The sequence below is a fragment of the Anser brachyrhynchus genome (genome assembly GCF_964034855.1).
Source record: "Anser brachyrhynchus genome assembly, chromosome: 3".
Taxonomy (NCBI): Eukaryota; Metazoa; Chordata; class Aves; order Anseriformes; family Anatidae; genus Anser; species Anser brachyrhynchus.
Window position 1 is genome coordinate 86,732,152 of NC_137696.1, and position 18,677 is coordinate 86,750,828.

Below are 18,677 nucleotides of genomic sequence, written 5' to 3' on the forward strand. Positions count from 1 at the left end.
TATTGCACAGTCCTAAAAACTGCCCTGTCAGGCTGTCTGTGTGTATAGTGAGAACAGCTTCACAAATAACATTTTTGAATAGTTTTTGATACCATATTCACTTTTAACTGTACAAGGATGCAGTTAATGAGGCGGGTTTTGCAGATGCCTTGACAACTTCTGCGTGCTTCGTGGCGAAGGTGATCTCAGAGGTGTGTGAATAGCCCAGCTGCAGAGAGAATTCAGGGATGCTGAACATGAACAATGAACAAGAGATGTTCAAATCCGCCTGTTCTTCAGCATCCGACCACTGCAAGTGTTTCCAGAGGAGGCTGTTTGCTGTCTGTTGGACTGCCTGCGCTGCTCATGTTCACTTGTGCTGTCACCTAACGACTTGAGGTGTTGTTTAGCATGCACGGCATTAATAACACACACAAGATTACCCAGCAGTAATTCTAAATGTATTTTGAAAAATTGCGTGGAAATTAAAAAAATGTATATTTCAAAATCAAGCAAATGCACAAGAAAGAGTTAAAGGTCTTGGCAAACTTTATTAGATTTAACGTTGCTGAGATTTGACCAGAGGTTTACATTAGAAAAGATAATCTTCCAAACCTGCCAGACAGCCCAAAGGATGTTATCCTTTTTTGTGGTTATGTCATCCAGGGGCAATTATATCTTACAAGACTGTTCATTGTTCTAAGGGCTCAAAAATAAAATTGGGTTAATCCTTATTAAATGGCTTCTCTATGGCCATAAAGCTTCATCTTTTTATTTATTTTGGTGTGTTTTTTTTTTTTTCTGCATTACACTGAACTTTTTTATTTTAGAGGGAGTGTTGTTACTTGCACACATTGCAAAGAAATGTTGTGATACAACTGAAAGCAGAGAGTCCCTAATGTGTTCTTAGATTTATACAGCTTTTTGAAAAATACAGTAGTATATATGCTTTTAGTGACATAAATGTTATTAAGCTGAAACAACTAGGGCCTGATCCTGAAACCTGAAAGCTGTCTGAAGTTTTGCCAATGATTTTAACAGAATCTCAATTATTGGATGAAATCTTTTATTTAACTCTGATTTTTTTTTTTCTATTTCTGTGAAATATGGGGAAATCAAGATGAGCGTTTTCTTTCAAACCATTCACATATGGTAGAGATCATCTACTTTGAAGTAACAAAATAGTGTGTATCCTTTTAAACGTGACTTTATCCAGAAGCAACACTATTCTCTGGCATAATAATTTATTTGAGTATTTTTTACTTTATTTAAATACAGCAAAGTAATGTACAATTTCTACGGTCCCATTGTTTTTGGGAAGCTGTAATAGAGTGGAGTTCAAAGTGCTGCTAAATTTATTTATATAGATGAATTTACTGTAAGGAATGACTGATAATATTTCGTTTCCTGTGAGATGATTTTAACGATCAGTTTTCCAGCCAGGTAAAACCTAAGGAGAACTATATGCCTGATACATATATTTACATTTCCTGTGCAAACAATGTACTTATTTAGAAGTATATAAAATCAAATATTTGGAAGTGGCAAATGTGAATGACATTTTAAATACAGAGAATTTTGTAATACTACCAAAACAAGTGTATGGAGCAGTGACATACATACCTTAAATTTCCAGTTTCATATAATAAATAGTGTCTAAGTCAGCAATGAACAGTGGCCTGTTCTAGTAAAAGCAAATAACAACCTGTTCCCATGCTGGTTTTCTAATCGTGTAAGAGAAATGAGAACAGCATCCTTATTTAATAACTGCATCACATCTTCTGCTTTGTATTTCTCTCGATGGCTTACCGTAAGGAATATAGTAGATCTATTTTACACTAGTGACTTAGCCAAGAAGATTTATTCACAGGTTTGGGACTCTGTGTTTGAGAAGTTTGGTATTTTGTGCCTTTTAAGGTGATACATCAACCTGCTTTGAGGCTTTTTATATTGTTTTGAGAATCTTGCTTGAGCTGCATGAGTGCAGACCTACCCTTCACTGCTTGAACACTTTGTAGAGGTTCTTGCCAGGGATCTTTGAGTGCTTGGCTTCGCTGCTCCGTCCGGCTCTGGGTGTCTCTTTAGTGCGTACGGAGAAGTTGTTGAGCCTGCGCCTCCGCAGGAGAGGAACACGCTGTGGCAGAGTTATGGCTGTGAAGTTTGGAACACAAATTAAGAAATGCCAACTTAACAGTTGCCTGTGCATCTTAATCTCTTCTTTTGCTTGATGTTAAATTCTGTGATGTGTTTTTTTTTTTTTTTCCTGTGGGAAGGGGACCTCATTGAGCGTGCTGAATTGGTAATGCTTCCTCAAGGAGCAGCTGCTCTCCTTTCCCTTACTCCTGCACCCCTGCCTCACGTTTCAGCCAGCAGAAAGGCTGTGTTTGAGCCAGAAGTTGCTTTCAACTTCTGTTAGCTAAAGACCTCCTACCAAGATTTTTGGAAGCAGTTAGCGATTTGGAGTATTTCATTAAATTTTCTGGGCACGCTACACCACCAGCCTTAGGCTGGGGCCCAGAAGCAGAAGACGACCACCAGGGCACGGCGGCACAAAGCTTGCTCCAAGCAGCAGCCCCCCGAGACAAGCGGTGTGCTGATCATGCCAAGAGGCTGCTGGTGGGTCCCCGTAGCTGCACCCTTTGGCCCTGTGCAGTGCTCGCCACCCAAGCAGCCTTTCGGCACTGGAAAAATGAGCATTATCGCAGTGCTGCAGCTTTGCAATTAAACATGCTGGTTTGCTTCAGCTTCTGCTGACACAGGGGCAACTTGCACTGATGTCACAAGGAGGAAGGCGTGTGATATTTTTTTGTTTCCATGAGCCAAAGATGACACCTTAACTGGCAAGGGGCACGGGGAGAGGCAGGCAGATTGGATAGCCCTGCCCCGAAATAGCCAAAATAAAAGGCTGAGCGTTTTCAGCCTTGCAAGGGAGCAAGTCTGCGTGAAATGTCCTTGTGACTTTCACCCTCTGCTGAATGGATTTGGGCTTGGGTTTGGGCTGAATGGATTAGGAGGAGGCAAGGAGTGAAGGATTGCGGGTACACTTTTTTTTTTTTTTTAATTTTTTTTTTAATCACAGAATCGTAAGGGTTGGAAGGGACCTCAAGAGATCATCAGGTCCAACCCCCCTGCCAAAACAGGTTTCCTAGAGCAGGCTGCCCGGGTAGGCATCCAGACAGGCCTTGAATATCTCCAGAGCAGGAGACTCCAAAAAAATCTTGATTTATTGTTGTGGAGAACAAACCAGAATGGATAGTATTGTGTAATCACCTTTAATAAACTAAAAACATGAACAGTGATAAAACAGGTTTATTATTATTATTTATTTATGGTTAAAAAAACGTTCTTCCTATTGCCAAGCAAAAATGCAGAGTCCTAAGCTGCTGACGTGTTGGGCATGGGACCGTGCACATCTACGTGGGGCGTGCAGCATAATGGAGCGAGTAAATGTGGGGTGCTAATCGAGGGGTGAGTCTGTTGTTATGGCAGACATAAACTTCCACTGTACTTCCCTTTCCGTCTTCCAGGAGAACTTCGCAGCAGCCGTATGTGTGTGAGTTAGAAAAACAGGAGGTATTGTGCCTCTCCTGGTGCTGGGTTGCTGCAGCTCCTACACAAAGTAAATTAAGCCTTCAGCTTTATTTTTATTTAAAAAAATAATAATCACTGAAACCGTAAGATAGTTTTCCAAATCCCAGTAGGAAATAGGATAAGAGGAACCAGCACACTGTGACCACGAGCTACCATCTCATTGTGGCAAAAGTCAACGTTAAATTCCACAGAGGGAGGTGCAGATCCCTCCGAAGCCCTGGTGCAGGCGCTTGTGCCACACCAGCACTTAAATTTGCTTCTTAAATTTACATTCAGCCTCTCCACTTTAAGTGGTTGCCTTATGCCCTGCAACACAAAGACTGTTTCCACTTTTTTTAAGCTCTTTATCTTATTCTGAAAAGTCCCGAATGTCCGCATGGGTGCCCAGCTCTTGCTTGAATCCTGCTAAGCTGTTGTGTGTGATGCGTCTTGTGCCATCAAAATTTAATTTGGGTTGGTGTGTCTGGCAACATGGAGAGGATCTACCTTACACAGTTGGGAACAATTATGGGCAAAAGTGGTTAGAAAGGAAAATGTAAATAAACGTAGGGCAATAATGGAGAATCTTTCACAGAAACTTAATGAGAAGCCTGTCCCCTTCTCTTTCCTATAAACAAGAACAAGAACTTGCAAAGGCAATTTTATTGAGCTCATCCCATGTGAGTGAAATGTAAACAAGCAATAAAATTATATATGAAAAGCCTGGGAAAAAAAGTGCAAAGAAGGTGGGTGGCTTTAAATGAACAGTCATAGACTACAGAAAGCATATAAAGAAAGCAGAAAGAAACCCTGGCAAACCTATAATCAGATATGTTAAAGACAGTGAGCACTGGATTTACTCTATTAAAAATCTTTGTAAAAGGTTTAAATGGATTCGTAATTAAATGACAGACCTCTACATCTGTAAATTTTGAATCATCCGAGAGGTACAGTGCAGGGATGGGCAGGACCTGGTGATTGTGTGGTGGCTGTTAAACACAACCCCTTTCTCAAGAAGCTCCTGAATATCTCCGCGTTCTCCCTAAAACATTGCCCGGGTCCCCAGCCCCTCTGCCCACAGAGTTTTCTTTGCTACTCCTGTGTGCCCTTTGATGGTTTTAAATGGGTTGATGGGAGCCTGGTGCTTCTGGGAGGCTGTGCCATCGATTTACACGATGGCCTTACGATGCTGTCAGCGTTTTTTGTACAGCATGTGGTCCAAAGTTTTATCAGAGTGTTTATTGCTTTGTTCCTGTTGTTTATTTTTCACTCTTTGGATGGAGAGGTTGCACTGGGCAGTGTCTCACCACTATGGCGTCTTTCCACGGTGGTTAAAGTTGAGCAGACACGGTACGATCGTTCATCGATGACAACTTGCAGGAGCAGCAGGGTGGAGTGCTTTGTCAGCAGCCCTGGGTTTTCCAAAAAATGCATCATGATTTGTATTTTAATGACTCCTGAGCACATGCACAGGCTTCCCACAGCCATGTTTATAAGAGTGGAGATTGTTTTGTAAGGTCTGAATTTTTGATCAAGATTGAAATCCTAATTTACTCTCACTTTTTGTACCTGTTAGAGTAGTCCCTTCATTTTTTCCTCCAAGATGTTTGTTCCTTATCAGACAGTAATATTCCTCCCACACAGGTGAATGCATCTTAACCCCTTTGTATATAGTTCTTTTTATTTATTGTTTTTAATAAATAAAAGCCACTTTCAGTAAGTGGCTGACACGTGGCTAATTGTGTCAATATTTACAGCTGTGTCAGATCTTATGCCCCCAAGCAATGGGGTTGAGGAATTTAATGGTTCAAGCCCTCCTTCCTGCACCACTGGGGCACGGCCACGGCTGCTGAGAGGGGTTTTCTGAAAGTGCAACAGCATCTGCCTGCTGCTTACTTGCCCACTTCTGCCACTTCAGTGGCTTTTATCAGGCGCTTGCTTTCATCCTTATTCTATTGTCCTCATATAATCTCTGATCTTCAAATAAAAAGTCGATTATTTTACACCTCCCCCCAAATATTCAGAAAAATGAAGCGTATCTTGCTGACTTCTTTACATAAAAACTCTATTTTCCTGCTGCCACGGAGGGAAATGGGTGATTTTGTCACTGTTTAAAGCCAAAAGAAAAAGCTCTGTGTCTGCACCAGCAGCCGATACTCATGGGGCAGATAGCCCCAGAATAACGTATGGCACTGTGTGACCCCGACCAAAAAATCAGCTTTCTCATGGTACTGTAGCACTGGTACCTATCCAAGTCACAGCGGTGCTTCCCTCCCTGGGGCTGCTCCCACGAAGCTGCACCTCCTGCTGACAGCCTTAGCAGGGACCGTGAAACCTGCCAGGGGGAAATCAGCCACTGCTCTCTCTTGCAGCCACATCTATAAGAAGAACCACGACGTGACCAAAACTCGGAAAGGAAAGACGGAGCAGCTTCTCAGGGTCGATGACCATGACTTCACCATGCGGCCGGCTTTTGGAGGTGAGAAAAAAAAGCATTGCTGTTAATTTCATGCTCAATTATTAAAAATAATAATAATAATAATGCCTGTGACCAGATGGCTCTCCCTTACACCGTGTGAATGGGGAGGATGTGGGTGGTTTCAGGAGATACCTCCAGGTGGTTCAGAGGGGCCTCACCCCCTCCCCATCGCCTTCTGTGCTCCATGCAGCTGCACTCCTTCCTGCTGCTATTGCAAGCTCCTTTTGCTGGTGTTCCCCGGAGTCTTCCTAAAAGGTATTTCTCTCTTTTGGGAAGATAACCAAGCTGCAGGTTTTAATGTCCACTTGTAGTTGTGAAGTCACAATGAGCTTCTCAGTTGTCTTGGCTGAATTGCAGTAACGAGCTCGTTAGGTGGGTCACATTGCTAGGAAAAAATGAAGTATTTTTGTCCAGATAAAATCTTGTCTCAGACTCCACAAGAGCAGCCACAAGGTCAGTAGGGAGGCCTCCATCACCTTTGCTTCTGTCTTGTGTTGTATCCAGCTACTGGAACGTGCTCTCCTGATCTTTCTAGGGTCACTACGCAGATGTAGGAGGTCGCTACTGCAGATGTAGGAGAGTGCCAGAAAATGTACTTGAATGAAAGATGTGGTAATACACCAGCAAGAAAATCCTTCTTGGCCTCCTTTTCTGATTAGATCAATAACCAAGCCTCTCCAGAGCTAAGGACAGCTTTCTAAAGCTTTTGCTGAATGGCTGATACTGCGTCCTTTGTCATCAGCCTTCTCAAAGGAAGCACAATGTTCCCCTGTCCAGCTGGTCCCACAGGAATTTGTATTATCCGCCTGGTGTTTAGAACAGAGCTTCTCTGACCTGCCTGTTTGTGCTGGAGAAGAGATGCTTGCCATCCCATAGAGCTGATGTGCTGATCTGACAGCACAGCGCTGTCCCCATGCTCACAGTTTGTGTTTCTCCAAACTCCAGAGTTCAAAATCCATCATCAGCAGATTTCTCTTTTTTTTTTTCTCTGTACTTTACTAGCAAGTGGCATTCCAGTCTGCCCATTGGAGGTGGCTCTAAATAACCAGTAGTAAACTCGATCTGCTATTTCCCAAGTAGAAGTTTGCCTTAAATTGTTCTCGGGGTATAATATAGGGAAATCTCCCCTGGGAGGTTTGGTGACAAACCCAGACATGCAAATCCACCTCTGGGCTAAGGTCTGGGAGCTGGCTCTGGAGGCACTGGGCATCCCAGCTCCTTTAGAGGTGGCTGCACGTGCTGCTTAAGGTGGGTCTCTCCACCAGCTGGTTAGGGAAAGAGAGATCATGGCTCAGTGGTGGTATTTCCTCTCCAGCCAGGTTGTATGCAGTTGTAGGTGCTGGGTGGACAGAACCATGCACTGGTAAACAAAGACACAAAAATATATATAGAGAAAATATTTCTAGTGGTCCAGACAGCAGAGAAGAGCTTCAAAGCACATGCCTCAAAAACGTTAGAAACCCAAATCATTAGAGATTGGGATGCTGTGAGCATCCCAGTGATGAAGGGACTGGAACACCTCCTTCAATGAGAAAACGTTGATAGCTCGGACAGTTCAGCCTGAGGAAGAGGAGGCTCAGGGGGGATCTCATCAATGTATAGAAATACCTGAAGGGGGGGGGGGTGCAAAGAAGATGGGGCCAGGCTCATCTCAGTGACGCCTAGTGGCCAAACAAGAGGCAATGGGCACGAACTAGAACCCAGGAGCCAGCATTTAAACACGAGGAAGCCCTTCTTTACTGCGCAGGAGTCGGAGCACTGGCACAGGTTACCCATAGAGGTGTTGGAGCCCCCTCCTTGGAGACCTTCAACAGCCACCTGGACGTGGTCCTGGGCAGCCTGATCTGGGTGTCCCTGCTGGAGCAGGGGCATGTTCAAGATGACCCCCAGAGGTTCCTTCCAACCTCAGCCATGCTGGGACCCTAGGGGAAGATGAGGGGTTTTGTTCTGCTGTGCTGATGGTGTAGGTTTTCATGTCCAGTGTCATCACTGCACAGTACTTCTGCAAATACCACATTTTTACTGTTTTTCAGTGTCACGGAGCCCATGAGGATTATCTCTGTGCTCAGCTGACACCAAGCAGACATTAACACGGGGTGTTTTGCTATGCACTGTGAGTTCCTTCAGTTTTTTGCTGCAGTAATGCCACTCAAACTGAAGTAGTCTGACCTGCACGTGGAAAGAAGGCCTTTGTACCGCAGCAGTGGTGTAGAAGAGCCCGTGGGACACGTGTGACTGCAACTGGCCACTGCCCTGAGACATCTTCTGCTCTCTGAGGGCAGCTCAGGCACCATGGCCTAACGGAGAGTCCGTCCCAGTGGAGCTGCACTGGGGCTGTGATGTTAAGTTCCAAGTGGGAAAAAGCAGCTCAACTGGAAAAAACAAACAAATAACATCATAAGGAAATTGTGAGTGATGTTAGACCATCAAAAATTTCCAGTACTGTAAATGTGGTGGTTCTGAAGCTTGGTGAAATAATGTACTGCTGTTAGCCTCCAAAATTTTTGGTGGATCAGCCTACAACTTCATGACTGAGCTTTAAAAAGGGGATGGAGCCTGTAGCTGCATTATCATGCCCACGGTGACTCTTGCTGGTCTGCAGAGGGCAGCCAGCAAGCAGCCAGCCCAACACAGCTGTGACCAGGCTGTGCGAGATGAAACAGAAGAAAAGCATTAGAGGAAAGCAAAAGTCTTTTCAAGAACGAGTACCTTTTGTGAAGAGCAAGCGAGCAGGCGAGCGTTGTGTAAGTTGTGTTGTTAACAGCCCAGTGAGCACCGCTGTCCCGCCTGCTCTCAGCCCATTAGAGGCAGGCCATTGGGTACAGTGGTAAATGACAAAGATTTTTGCTTTGCTGGTGCTCAAAGTAGTCTCCGTAGCCTAAAATAGACTGTGTGTGGTTTGACCCTTGGGGAGTTATCTCCATGTCAGTGACCTTGTACGAGCTAGCAGATGTTCAGGTATTATTTACAAATATTAATATTTAAAGATTATGTAAATGTTTGTTTTGCTGCCTTCCTTGAACATCCATTTTAAGCATTTCATCTATGACATCTCATATTTTACAGGGAGCTTGTGAATAAGCAGCTTTAGATGATACTTAAAATAGCTGTATCTTCTTTGCCTAGGAGCAGCCCCGTGCTGTACTTTTATCACATTTCTTCGTAGCCTGATAGCCTACCATCGGCCTGTCCTCGCTGCCCTCTGCGGGCAGTATTTCCATCAGGACGGATGAAGGGTGGGATGAATGAAGCATCATCCGTTCACTTGGGGTTTGTGTCACGAACACTGACACAATAGGGCTGGAATAAAACTCACCTCTCCCTCAGTGACAGGCCATCGGCGAGCCATGTGGCAGCTGCTGGGTGCATGAAGGCCCCAGACATAATACACACACACGTGTGTTATGTATACACAAACACGCAGGAACCCTGAAGACTTTTACAGCCTGTGGATCTCTTAGGAACATTTACAAGACTTCAGGCATTTGCAAAATCCCTGGCAGCAGAAAAAAGTCTCAAACCCGCTTGTTTCACATGTAGATATTTTTATCTCGGGGCCTAAGTCTGCCTCAGTCCTTCACAGATAGAGGAGGGGATGGAGAGACCGTCTCAGAGAAACACACCAAGCCTTTGAAAACACTGCCAAAGAGATAAATGAAAGAGATGTCACAAAGCTTTAGTCTCATAACAAGAGGGGAAAACTGTCTCCAGGCATTTTTCACGGTGGTTGGCACGTTTCCCCCAATCTTCCAAAAACATTTTTTTTAACAGCGTTAAAAAAAAAATAAACATCATGTTTGTGGCCAGTGCCTGCTTCTGCTGTGTGGGGAACTGACTGGCCCTTTGCAGCTTTCTTCCTGCTCCTCAGTGGGTGGTTTTAGGGGCTGAGACGCTGGGATGTGACAGGCTTTGACATTAGACACCTTCTGAAGTTGTTCCTCAACGGGACTTGTGGAAACTTTCTGTGCTCCCTCGAGAGGTTAGCCCCAGACTGGATGTTCTGTGTAACCCGGGACAGAGTTTGGCATTCAAATGGGAGTTTTTGCAAGGTGAATCAAGCCACAAAGTCATCTTGGTGTCAGAATCCATCCAAAATGGTGGCTTGTTGTGTCTGAGCTTTGGGTTGGCCGTTCTCCTCATCTGACCGCTGAATGCAGGTGCAAAGGGAGTCTTCTGTAAAGGTCTTCTGTATTGGATCTTTGCTACAGACAGCACCTAAGCTGAACGTTTAGTGGCTTTTGCTGAAAGTAGGTCACAAAACGCAGCACCTTTCTGCAGAGGGAAGAGAAATGAGGGAGTGCTCTCACCACTGGTCCTCAGGATATCAGGTTGTGAGCGTGGCAAAGAAATAAAGGCCTTTAAAGCCACAAATGCCTTGACAGGCTGGCTCCTCAGTGTCCTTCTAATACCCAAGTTTGGCATGAGGCAAAGACACTGTCATGAGGGAATTTAGAGAAATAAGATGTTACTGGGGCAGTTTTTGAAGGTGTACATCTACAGTGATGGGGTGTAATGGTGCTCTGTCATATCATAGAATCACAGAATGGTTTGGGTCGGAAGAAACCTTACAGACATCTAATTCCAGCCCCCTGCCATGGGCAGGGACACCTCCCACCAGACCAGGCTGCCCAAAGCCCCATCCAGCCTGGCCTTGAACACCTCCAGGGATGGGGCACCCACAGCTTCTCTGGGCAGCCTGTGCCAGGGCCTCACCACCCTCTGAGTGAAGTATTTCTTCTCAATGTCTAATCTAAACCTACCTTTTTTTTAGTTAAAAGCCATTCCCCCTTGCCCTATCACTCCACTCCCTGACGGAGTCCCTCCCCAGCTTTCCTGGAGGCCCCCTGTAGGTACTGGAAGGCCCCTATGAGGCCTCCCCGGAGCCTTCTCTTCTCCAGGCTGAACAACCCCAGCTCCCTCAGCCTGTCTTCACAGGAGAAGACATATCACAAGTAAATGCTAAGTGCTCTCATCAGCCTCAATTTGTGCTGCAGGTCACTTAAATCCCCTCTCAACGGGCAAATGTAAATATCTTCTTCAAAAAGATGATGTCTAATTTTCAATTTTTGATGTTAATATTGTCAAATTTGCTGATGACTTGCATGAGTGTCTTGAGGTTGCTTAGAAGCTGCCACTGTGCTGTGTTTGAGATGCAAGGGGAATACTTTATAGATGGATAGATGGGTTCATTTCTGTATTGTAAGTAAGAGCCTGACTTTTTTTTTTTTGTTCTTCTTCTTTCTGGCTGTATCAGTCCTGCTGAATTAGGATTTGTGTTATGCAAGATATTGCTGTGGACAGTGATGGAGATGACTGATGTTGATATGTGTGCTTTTTCTGGAAGAAATGTCAAGGTTATACAATTTATCCCTAGACCTTGATCTATAAATACTTGAACTCATGTTTAATTTGAATAACTCCATTAATTTGGCAGACGCTTCTCAGAGACCCTTCAACATGCTCTGCAAACTTTGCTGAGCTTTGAGCAAAGCAGCCTTGCTTTCTCTTTTCAGCTAAATCCACCACTTTTGCAATGGATCCATTTAGCTTCCTGCCCAGCAGCACTTGTGCTAGACAGGAACCTGAGCTTTGAGATTCTTCCAGTGTCACACTGTCCAGGTCTTTTCCTGCTTGCGATCTCCAAGCTGATCCCTTTGTCTTTCCTCTCTCTGAAGAAAAAAAAAAAAAAAAAGACAAAATATTGTGTATGACAAGTAAACACTAGCTGGTGAAGACTTTTTTCCTTCTGGTGCTATAATCCAAGTTACTTGTCCTCTGTATACCTGCTCAGTGTGCCAGGTGCAATCTCAGCTATTCTTTTCCCTTCCCATTCACACCTTCCTCATCCTCTGCTCCCTTCCAATAAAGAGATTTTGTCAGTTTAGTCATCCTTTATGGCATCCTTTTGGTGAGGAATTTGGGGAAGAACCTGGAGCCCATGTGGTCAAACAGTTTAGTTTGCAGACACCGTACAACCTGAGCAAGTGCAAACTTTATGAATCATCTCCTCTGTGGGCTGAACTGGGGGGAGTTGCAGGGATGCCTCCAGAGTACCAGTAAGAGAAGTGCACATCCCTCGCGTGCCTGATGTTCTGTCTCTCACTCCCCCCTCTCTGCCTACACAAGTTAGCTTGTGCTGCACGCCGCTCCTTTTGCACAGTGCATCCTCTGATGGTTTGTGCCGCCTGCTTGCTTTCACTCCCCAAGCACCATCTTCCTCCTCTCACCCTTGCAGTAACACTGACAGCAGTTAGCATCAATCGTCATTTGCATTAATCATCATTATCAGTTATAGCCATCACCTGGTGAAGGGACTTGGTGAATTGTCCTTCACTCTGCCCAGCCCAGCCTCTTGTTACAGCCTCCTCCATGGGGTCTCAGAGTCTCAGCACCCCCTTCTTCCTGTTTCTGTGCTTTCTCATCACTTTGGCCCCACGTGTTGAAAGAGGAGTAGGGAGAAGGGAAAACCAATGGTTTCTCCTGCTGCTTGTAGTAGGAGTGTGCTAAAGAAAGGCAGAGTAAACATTTCCACCGATCAGTAAGTTCTACAGAGTCATCTTTGTACTGGGTTAAGGATTTCATGTTTGAGCACAGAGTTCAAACAATTTTTCCATCTCTGTTCTACTCCCTGTTTTATCATCCATCAAATTCATAGTTAATTGCAGGGAAGAAAAAAGTAAAACCACTTTCACTGATGTACAACACACCTAACCCAGCCTCAAGTCTCTTCTTTCCAAGGCTTTCCAGGCTGTTCAACTGTACACTGGCTTCACTTCATTTTAACAAACTGTAAATAATAAATTGTCATGGCAGCTTCAGGCTGAACCTTGGACTTTTCTCTTGCAATGAGGTACCTGCTGCTTATCTAGGAGCTGAGCTGAGCATTTGTTGCAGGAACATGAAAAAAGAGAATTGTCTCTTCTGAACATGGACATGGTGTTTTATCTTCAAGTGCAGATAGGGAAGGAATAGAAGAGAGGGACAAGTAAATACCAACGTGGCAGGGTTCTTCTGTTGTTGGTGTTCTTTCTGTTTTTAAGTCTATGATTAGCGCTCAGTCAAGCGTGGAAATTGCAGCAGTAAATAGACTTTGGATGGCTGGCAATTTCCTGAAAGAAGGCTAAATTAAGCATCCACACGCAGAAAGTGCCTCTTGCAGTCTGGAAGCTGTGGGGTGTAAGATAGGCAGGGTTTGTAGTGAGATGTAACGTCACTTCTTAGGTGAACTGAAAGGACCAGAAGTAATAAACTGGCTCCTTAAAAACAGCACTCAAAGAACTCAATTGCTTGTTAAGGCTTATCTTCCTCCACAACTACTCGACTGAAGAGGACAGAGCTATTGGCACAGTATTTCCACTTAATGAAGCCACTGCTATCTCCGGCCACACCAGGAGATGACAAATTTATGGTGTGGCAGAAGGGTCAGGTGCTGGTCATTGTCTGCGGGATGGCACGCTGGGAATGACACAGCTACAGGGGACCTAAGACATTTCTCCTCCCAAGGCAAGGAGCAAGTCAGGAGGACTTGTGACAAGGGTGCCAAGGAAAAGATCTCTGATTTTGCCGTGGATTTGCCTCTCTCTGATGAGTTATGACAGACTGAGAAGGAACCCAATGGCTGATGAGCCCTCATGTCCTGTGGCCAGATTGGTAGGAATTGGGCACATTTCCTGGCCTAGCAGGCATGGACTGGCTCATAAGGAGCTGAGCCAGTGCCACCAGACAGAAGGCTTGTTGACCCTCATCTTCCCCCATGCTTGTCTCCTCTGGCCCCAGTGGCTAGCTTGGGCACCTGGCAGGTCTTTCCCAGAGCTGACTCAAGTCACTGATTCAGAAGAAAATAGTCCACTTGTTGCTGATGATGTTGGTTTTGGATGGGTTAATTTTCTGTGGGCTGGTGAGCTCAGCCACACTCTGTGTGACTTCACCCTCCTCTGAAAGCTGTCACTGGTGTAATCTGGGGACCTGTTCCTACCTGTTAAATGAGCACTCGTAGACTGAAGCCTTGTGTAAAAGAGGAAAAACGTCAGCACTTCTCAGCCCTGCTGCTGGAAGCAGTTGTGACACCACGTCTGCGTTTCAGCACCTGATGCAGGCAGGGGCTTTGTGGGTTTTCCCAGTTTCAGGGATTATGTGGGAGAAAGAGAACCGAATACCAACAGGGAGACAATTTCCTCGGCCTCCAGTGATTCCTTGTGTATAAGCAACTAAAATGGAGCTGGGAAAGGGAGCAAGATGGGCTTGTCGTGTTGGAGCGAAAAATCCCAGAGAAGTCTCTGGGTTCCAGAGAAACACACCAGTGCTGATTAGCTGGAATTTATCCTCATCAGCTGCTCAGATTTGACCAGCCTGAATTGTCACTCGGACTGTGAAAAGTAAATGTTTCTTGCAAACCCTCTTCTGCTTGAAGAAATGCCACCAAGATGTGAATAGGAGAAAACAAATGTTTGCTGGCATGTTTTTAAGCACGAAGTGCACAGCAGTGTGTCTGACTGTGACATGCAGGCATTTGTAAGCATTTAGGAGTCATCTGAAAGTGCTGGGCTGACCGTGTTTCAGCTTCACTGCCAGGGGCAGCAGCCACTTAAATTGGGATTGGTGGTGCTGAGGAGCCTGATCCTGCTCCACAGGGCTTTCTTCAGTCTGCCTGTACCCAGCCCAGTGCCAATGGACCATGCATATATAACGTGTGAGCTGCGTGTGTGGAAGGGGGATGGTGTCACCGTCGGCATGCTCTGCTGTAATTTGGTGAGGCTGGCTTATCAAAGCCCCAGCAAAGTCTGCATCAGGGACAGCAGGAGTAATCACCTTGTCTCATGGGCTTTGCTTTTTCCCTTTCCCTCCTGAATCCAGGCTGGCACTCCCTTCTCCTCCAGCAGAGGAGAACGTAAGGCTCTGCTCAAAAGCCCAGGAGATGCGCAGGCACCTGTGTGCACAGCTGCAGATACAGGAGCAAAATGGATGGCAGCTTGCAAGAGTCCACTGTCTTCTCAGCACAGCAGTTCTTCAGCTGCCTTTAGGTGTATTGTGTACATACAGAGCATGGAAATGGTCTTGAGGAAGATGCTGCTGTAGCTAAATGCATGCAGCAGGCTCTGCTATGCGAGTCTCAGGGCAAATACTGATCTAGAACCAGAAGAGGACTGTGGTCCCTCTTACTTACCATATAGCTTCTGACCAGGCTCAACATTTAAGTCCTAAAAATCCTTGCAAACCTTCATGAAGGCCACCATAGTTCTTAGATGCCTCGTTTCTGCTGGGCAAGTCCCACACGTGTCTGCAGAGCTGCAGCAGTCTACAGTGAAATTTTGATGCAAGGTTTCTAGGAGCAGAGGATTTTCCATTTATTTTGGGCTGCTTTCTGCTCATTTACTTTTTGTGAATTCTCTGGTTGCTAATTTTAGAACAGCTGCGAAAAACTCTTAACACCTTCAGTGGGTCATAAGAATGAAAATGGTGATGGGCCCTTGAGAGATTAATGTGGCATGTGTTGTTAAGAAATGAGAAACCCACAGGGAAGATCTCATTGCTTGCACCTTTTCCCTCTCAGCTCCCTGTTCTTGGGGCTAAATTTGCTTGTGTAAAGATGTAAAATTTATAATGAGATGGCTCAGCTTTTAAAAACAAATGCAGATATTTTATCCAAGCTGGACAGAGTGCATGCTAAGGGGAAGGGAACTGAGCATTTCACAAGGACCTCACACTGCTGTTATTCACTGACTTTTCTCCCTGGCCCCCTCTTCAATAATCATGGGCAGGAAAGTATACCATAAGCTCAGAAATGTTTTGCACGCTACCTTGTAGTGCTAATTAAATGCAGATGATGTAAAAGAATAGTTATTTACATATATAAATCTTATTCTCCTACAGGCCCTGCAATTCCTGTTGGGGTGGATGTGCAAGTTGAAAGTTTGGACAGTATTTCTGAGGTTGACATGGTACGTAATCCTCTTTTAAGGCTCGATTATTCCTAGCCACAAAAAGTCCCTCCCACCTGAAATTCAACGGGTTTCAGATTATTGGTCACATGAAAGTGATGGCGGTGTTTGGCAAATACGAAGAGACTTGCTAAAACCAGATGGTGATTAAAGGCTTATCTCTGTACCTTCAGATAAAGATTAAAACTACAAAGGAAAAAGGGACTGTAAATAGGAGAATAATCAGTGTTATGAAGACTCTATCACAACTAAAAAATTAAACAGCTGCACATGAATATTTGAAAGTATATGGTCAAGTTCATGTAAGCCATGCTATTTGCAAGAGCTTTCTTCCTTAGGGAACCTTTGTGTTCATTTGCTTCAAATGCATGATTCGAGGAGGTGCATTAGAAAAATAAATTGGTATCATAGATGGTAATGAGCTGCCTCTGCGTCTTCATCACTAGGAGTAACCTTGCTGGGACACATGGCTGGGAACTGTCAGTGGGGAGCTTGAACCACTTCTGCCAACTGGAATTTGGTGTGGGGGAATAACTCTTCAGTCACCGTCCCTGTTCAAGAAATTTGTACCGAGTTCAGCTGCGATTCAGTATCTTTGGTTTTTATTACTTAAAAAAAGGAAGCGATATAGGCAGTTTAACCCTCAACAGGTTTCAAGGTGTTTTTAGTGAAAGGAGCAAGCATTTTCATTTTGTTTGGTTGGATTTGGATATAGGAAGTGGAATAAAAAGACTGAAAGGGAAGTGGGAAGGGGAACATAGAGGAGAAGAGGAAGGTTCTTGGTTCTTTCCTCCTCCTGCTGTTTCCTCCTCGTTCTTGGGCGCCCTATCTGGAGGTGTCCAGGCAAAATATGATGACCTCAAGGAAGAGCTTTAGGTTGCTATTGCAATGCAGTTACATCTTCATCACAAGAACGGGGCTTGCCTGCCTGGCTATTGAAAGAGAGAGTTTGGGGGATGCACGCAATGAAGCATGTGGGAGGGAGCTGCAAGCACGGGAAAAGGCTGTTGCAAGATTTGGAGCATTAATGTATCAGGATAATGTCACAGCAGCACAGAGACCTATGTAGTGCAAGCAAATAGCTTTCAGTGTTTTCTCTTAGGAGCGTCTGATTTCAGCAGAAATCTTGCCCGTCAGAAAGTTGTGAGGTCAGCTCTCTTTCCCTTAGCTGTCTACAATAACTCTGCATCCCATTTTCCCAGCGCAGGACAAGCACTTTCCACAGCAGTTGCTGATTTGCATTTGGGGTGGAAGGATGCCTTGCAAGGTCAGCCTGGGTTACCTTAGTTTGTTTTTTCCAGCGGTCTGTCCCAGCAGGTGCGTGGGTGTTTGCGGAGAGGACAGCAAGCTGTCCGCATGGGCAGGGATTTGGGCTGGCTGTGTCTGCACCAGGCTGCTCTCCCCATCTCCACACTGTAGGCAGGGCTTGTCTGAAGCCCTCTGAAGGTTAGTTGTCCTAGAAATTGGTTGGCCTTGGTCAGGCAGCCTTTGCCTACCGCAGCTTTGGTGCCAAGAAGCAACCAGACTGAAGTATCATCATCTACAACCTGCTGCACCTGCAAGACAGTGCAAGAAAGCAGCCACGGCTGGTTAAAGCATGTGGTCATAAAAATGGTACTGGTCCATCCAGCACCGATGGACCAGTGATATGTGATAGTGGGGGATGCTCTCAAGGCTGCCCAGAGCATGGCACAAACACAAAATGTGCTGCCAAATGCAAGGCTCACTGGATGCTCACTGTACCTCCAGCAGGTATTTATCGTTCTCTTGGTTCTCTACAAAACCTGTTTCCTAAGGGACTTTCCTACTCATGGGCTGTGAAATAACCCCCTTGTTTCAGTTTGTACCTAGCATGCGTGCTGGTCAGAAGGGAACAAGCTGCCAGTGACTGCAAGCAGCTTTGTTTGACTCATGCTGCAAGAAAACACCCATCGGTTGGAGGCCCCCAAGGCACTGCGTCCCTCTGTCCGTCCATATCACAGCCAGGGGCTTACCCCTTTTATCCTTCTTGTGTAAATGGCATGGACTCCTATGAAATCATCAGTCGTGCCTCTTCCTTGCTGTCCATCTTCCCAGCTCTGGCCAAGCTGATGAGCTTTCGTCCCCCAGCCCCCGAGGCTGACTCCTCCAGTCAAAGTCCTCAGTCCTAACAAAGCCCTGCTGGGAGCAGCAGTTGCTGGAGATGTTTGGAAATGGTTTTTTTGGGACTGTGGTTGGAAGGGGAAGGTGGCCAGTGTCTGGTAGGGAATGGGAGCTGGCAGTATCCCTTCGGGAAGCAGAGATGGAGAATGCTATTTTCCTGAGTAGGAAAATATCCCACCAAATATCCCAGTCTGCTGTGGTGGGGATGTGCATGTGGGCGAGCAGAAGTGACCCTCTGGTGGGTCTCCACTGTGGTCAGAGAGGAAGCTGGGGTGTCTGCCAGCTTTGCAAATGTGTATATATTGATATATTTGATATATTCCTGAAAAACCCATAGGCAGTGTGAGACTGTTGCCAGAGAAGCCCTCTGAAATGGAAAGTTGGGTTAAATGGTGGCTTGTCGTCAGCAAAAGGAGGAGGTGGTGGTGGTTTTAAAATGCATTTGCTGAGTGGTTAGGAAGAGATCTGAGCCTGGGCTGCTGCTTGCCCAGGACTGACAGCTACAGCTCCCGTAACCACTTGCTTAACTGGGAATATAAAGAAAAAAGTGTATTTGATCTCTCGGCATA

General features: G+C 45.3%; 1 protein-coding gene across 1 annotated transcript in view; it reads left to right on the plus strand.

Annotated features, from left to right (window-relative positions):
• Positions 1 to 18,677, plus strand: part of LOC308192714 (gamma-aminobutyric acid receptor subunit rho-2) — a 33,074-nt gene that overhangs the window by 1,129 nt on the left and 13,268 nt on the right. The window contains exons 2-3 of the mRNA XM_080586611.1: positions 5,922 to 6,028; positions 15,899 to 15,966. Of these exons, the coding sequence (XP_080442737.1) occupies positions 5,922 to 6,028; positions 15,899 to 15,966 (175 nt within the window). The remainder of the gene's footprint in view (positions 1 to 5,921; positions 6,029 to 15,898; positions 15,967 to 18,677) is intronic.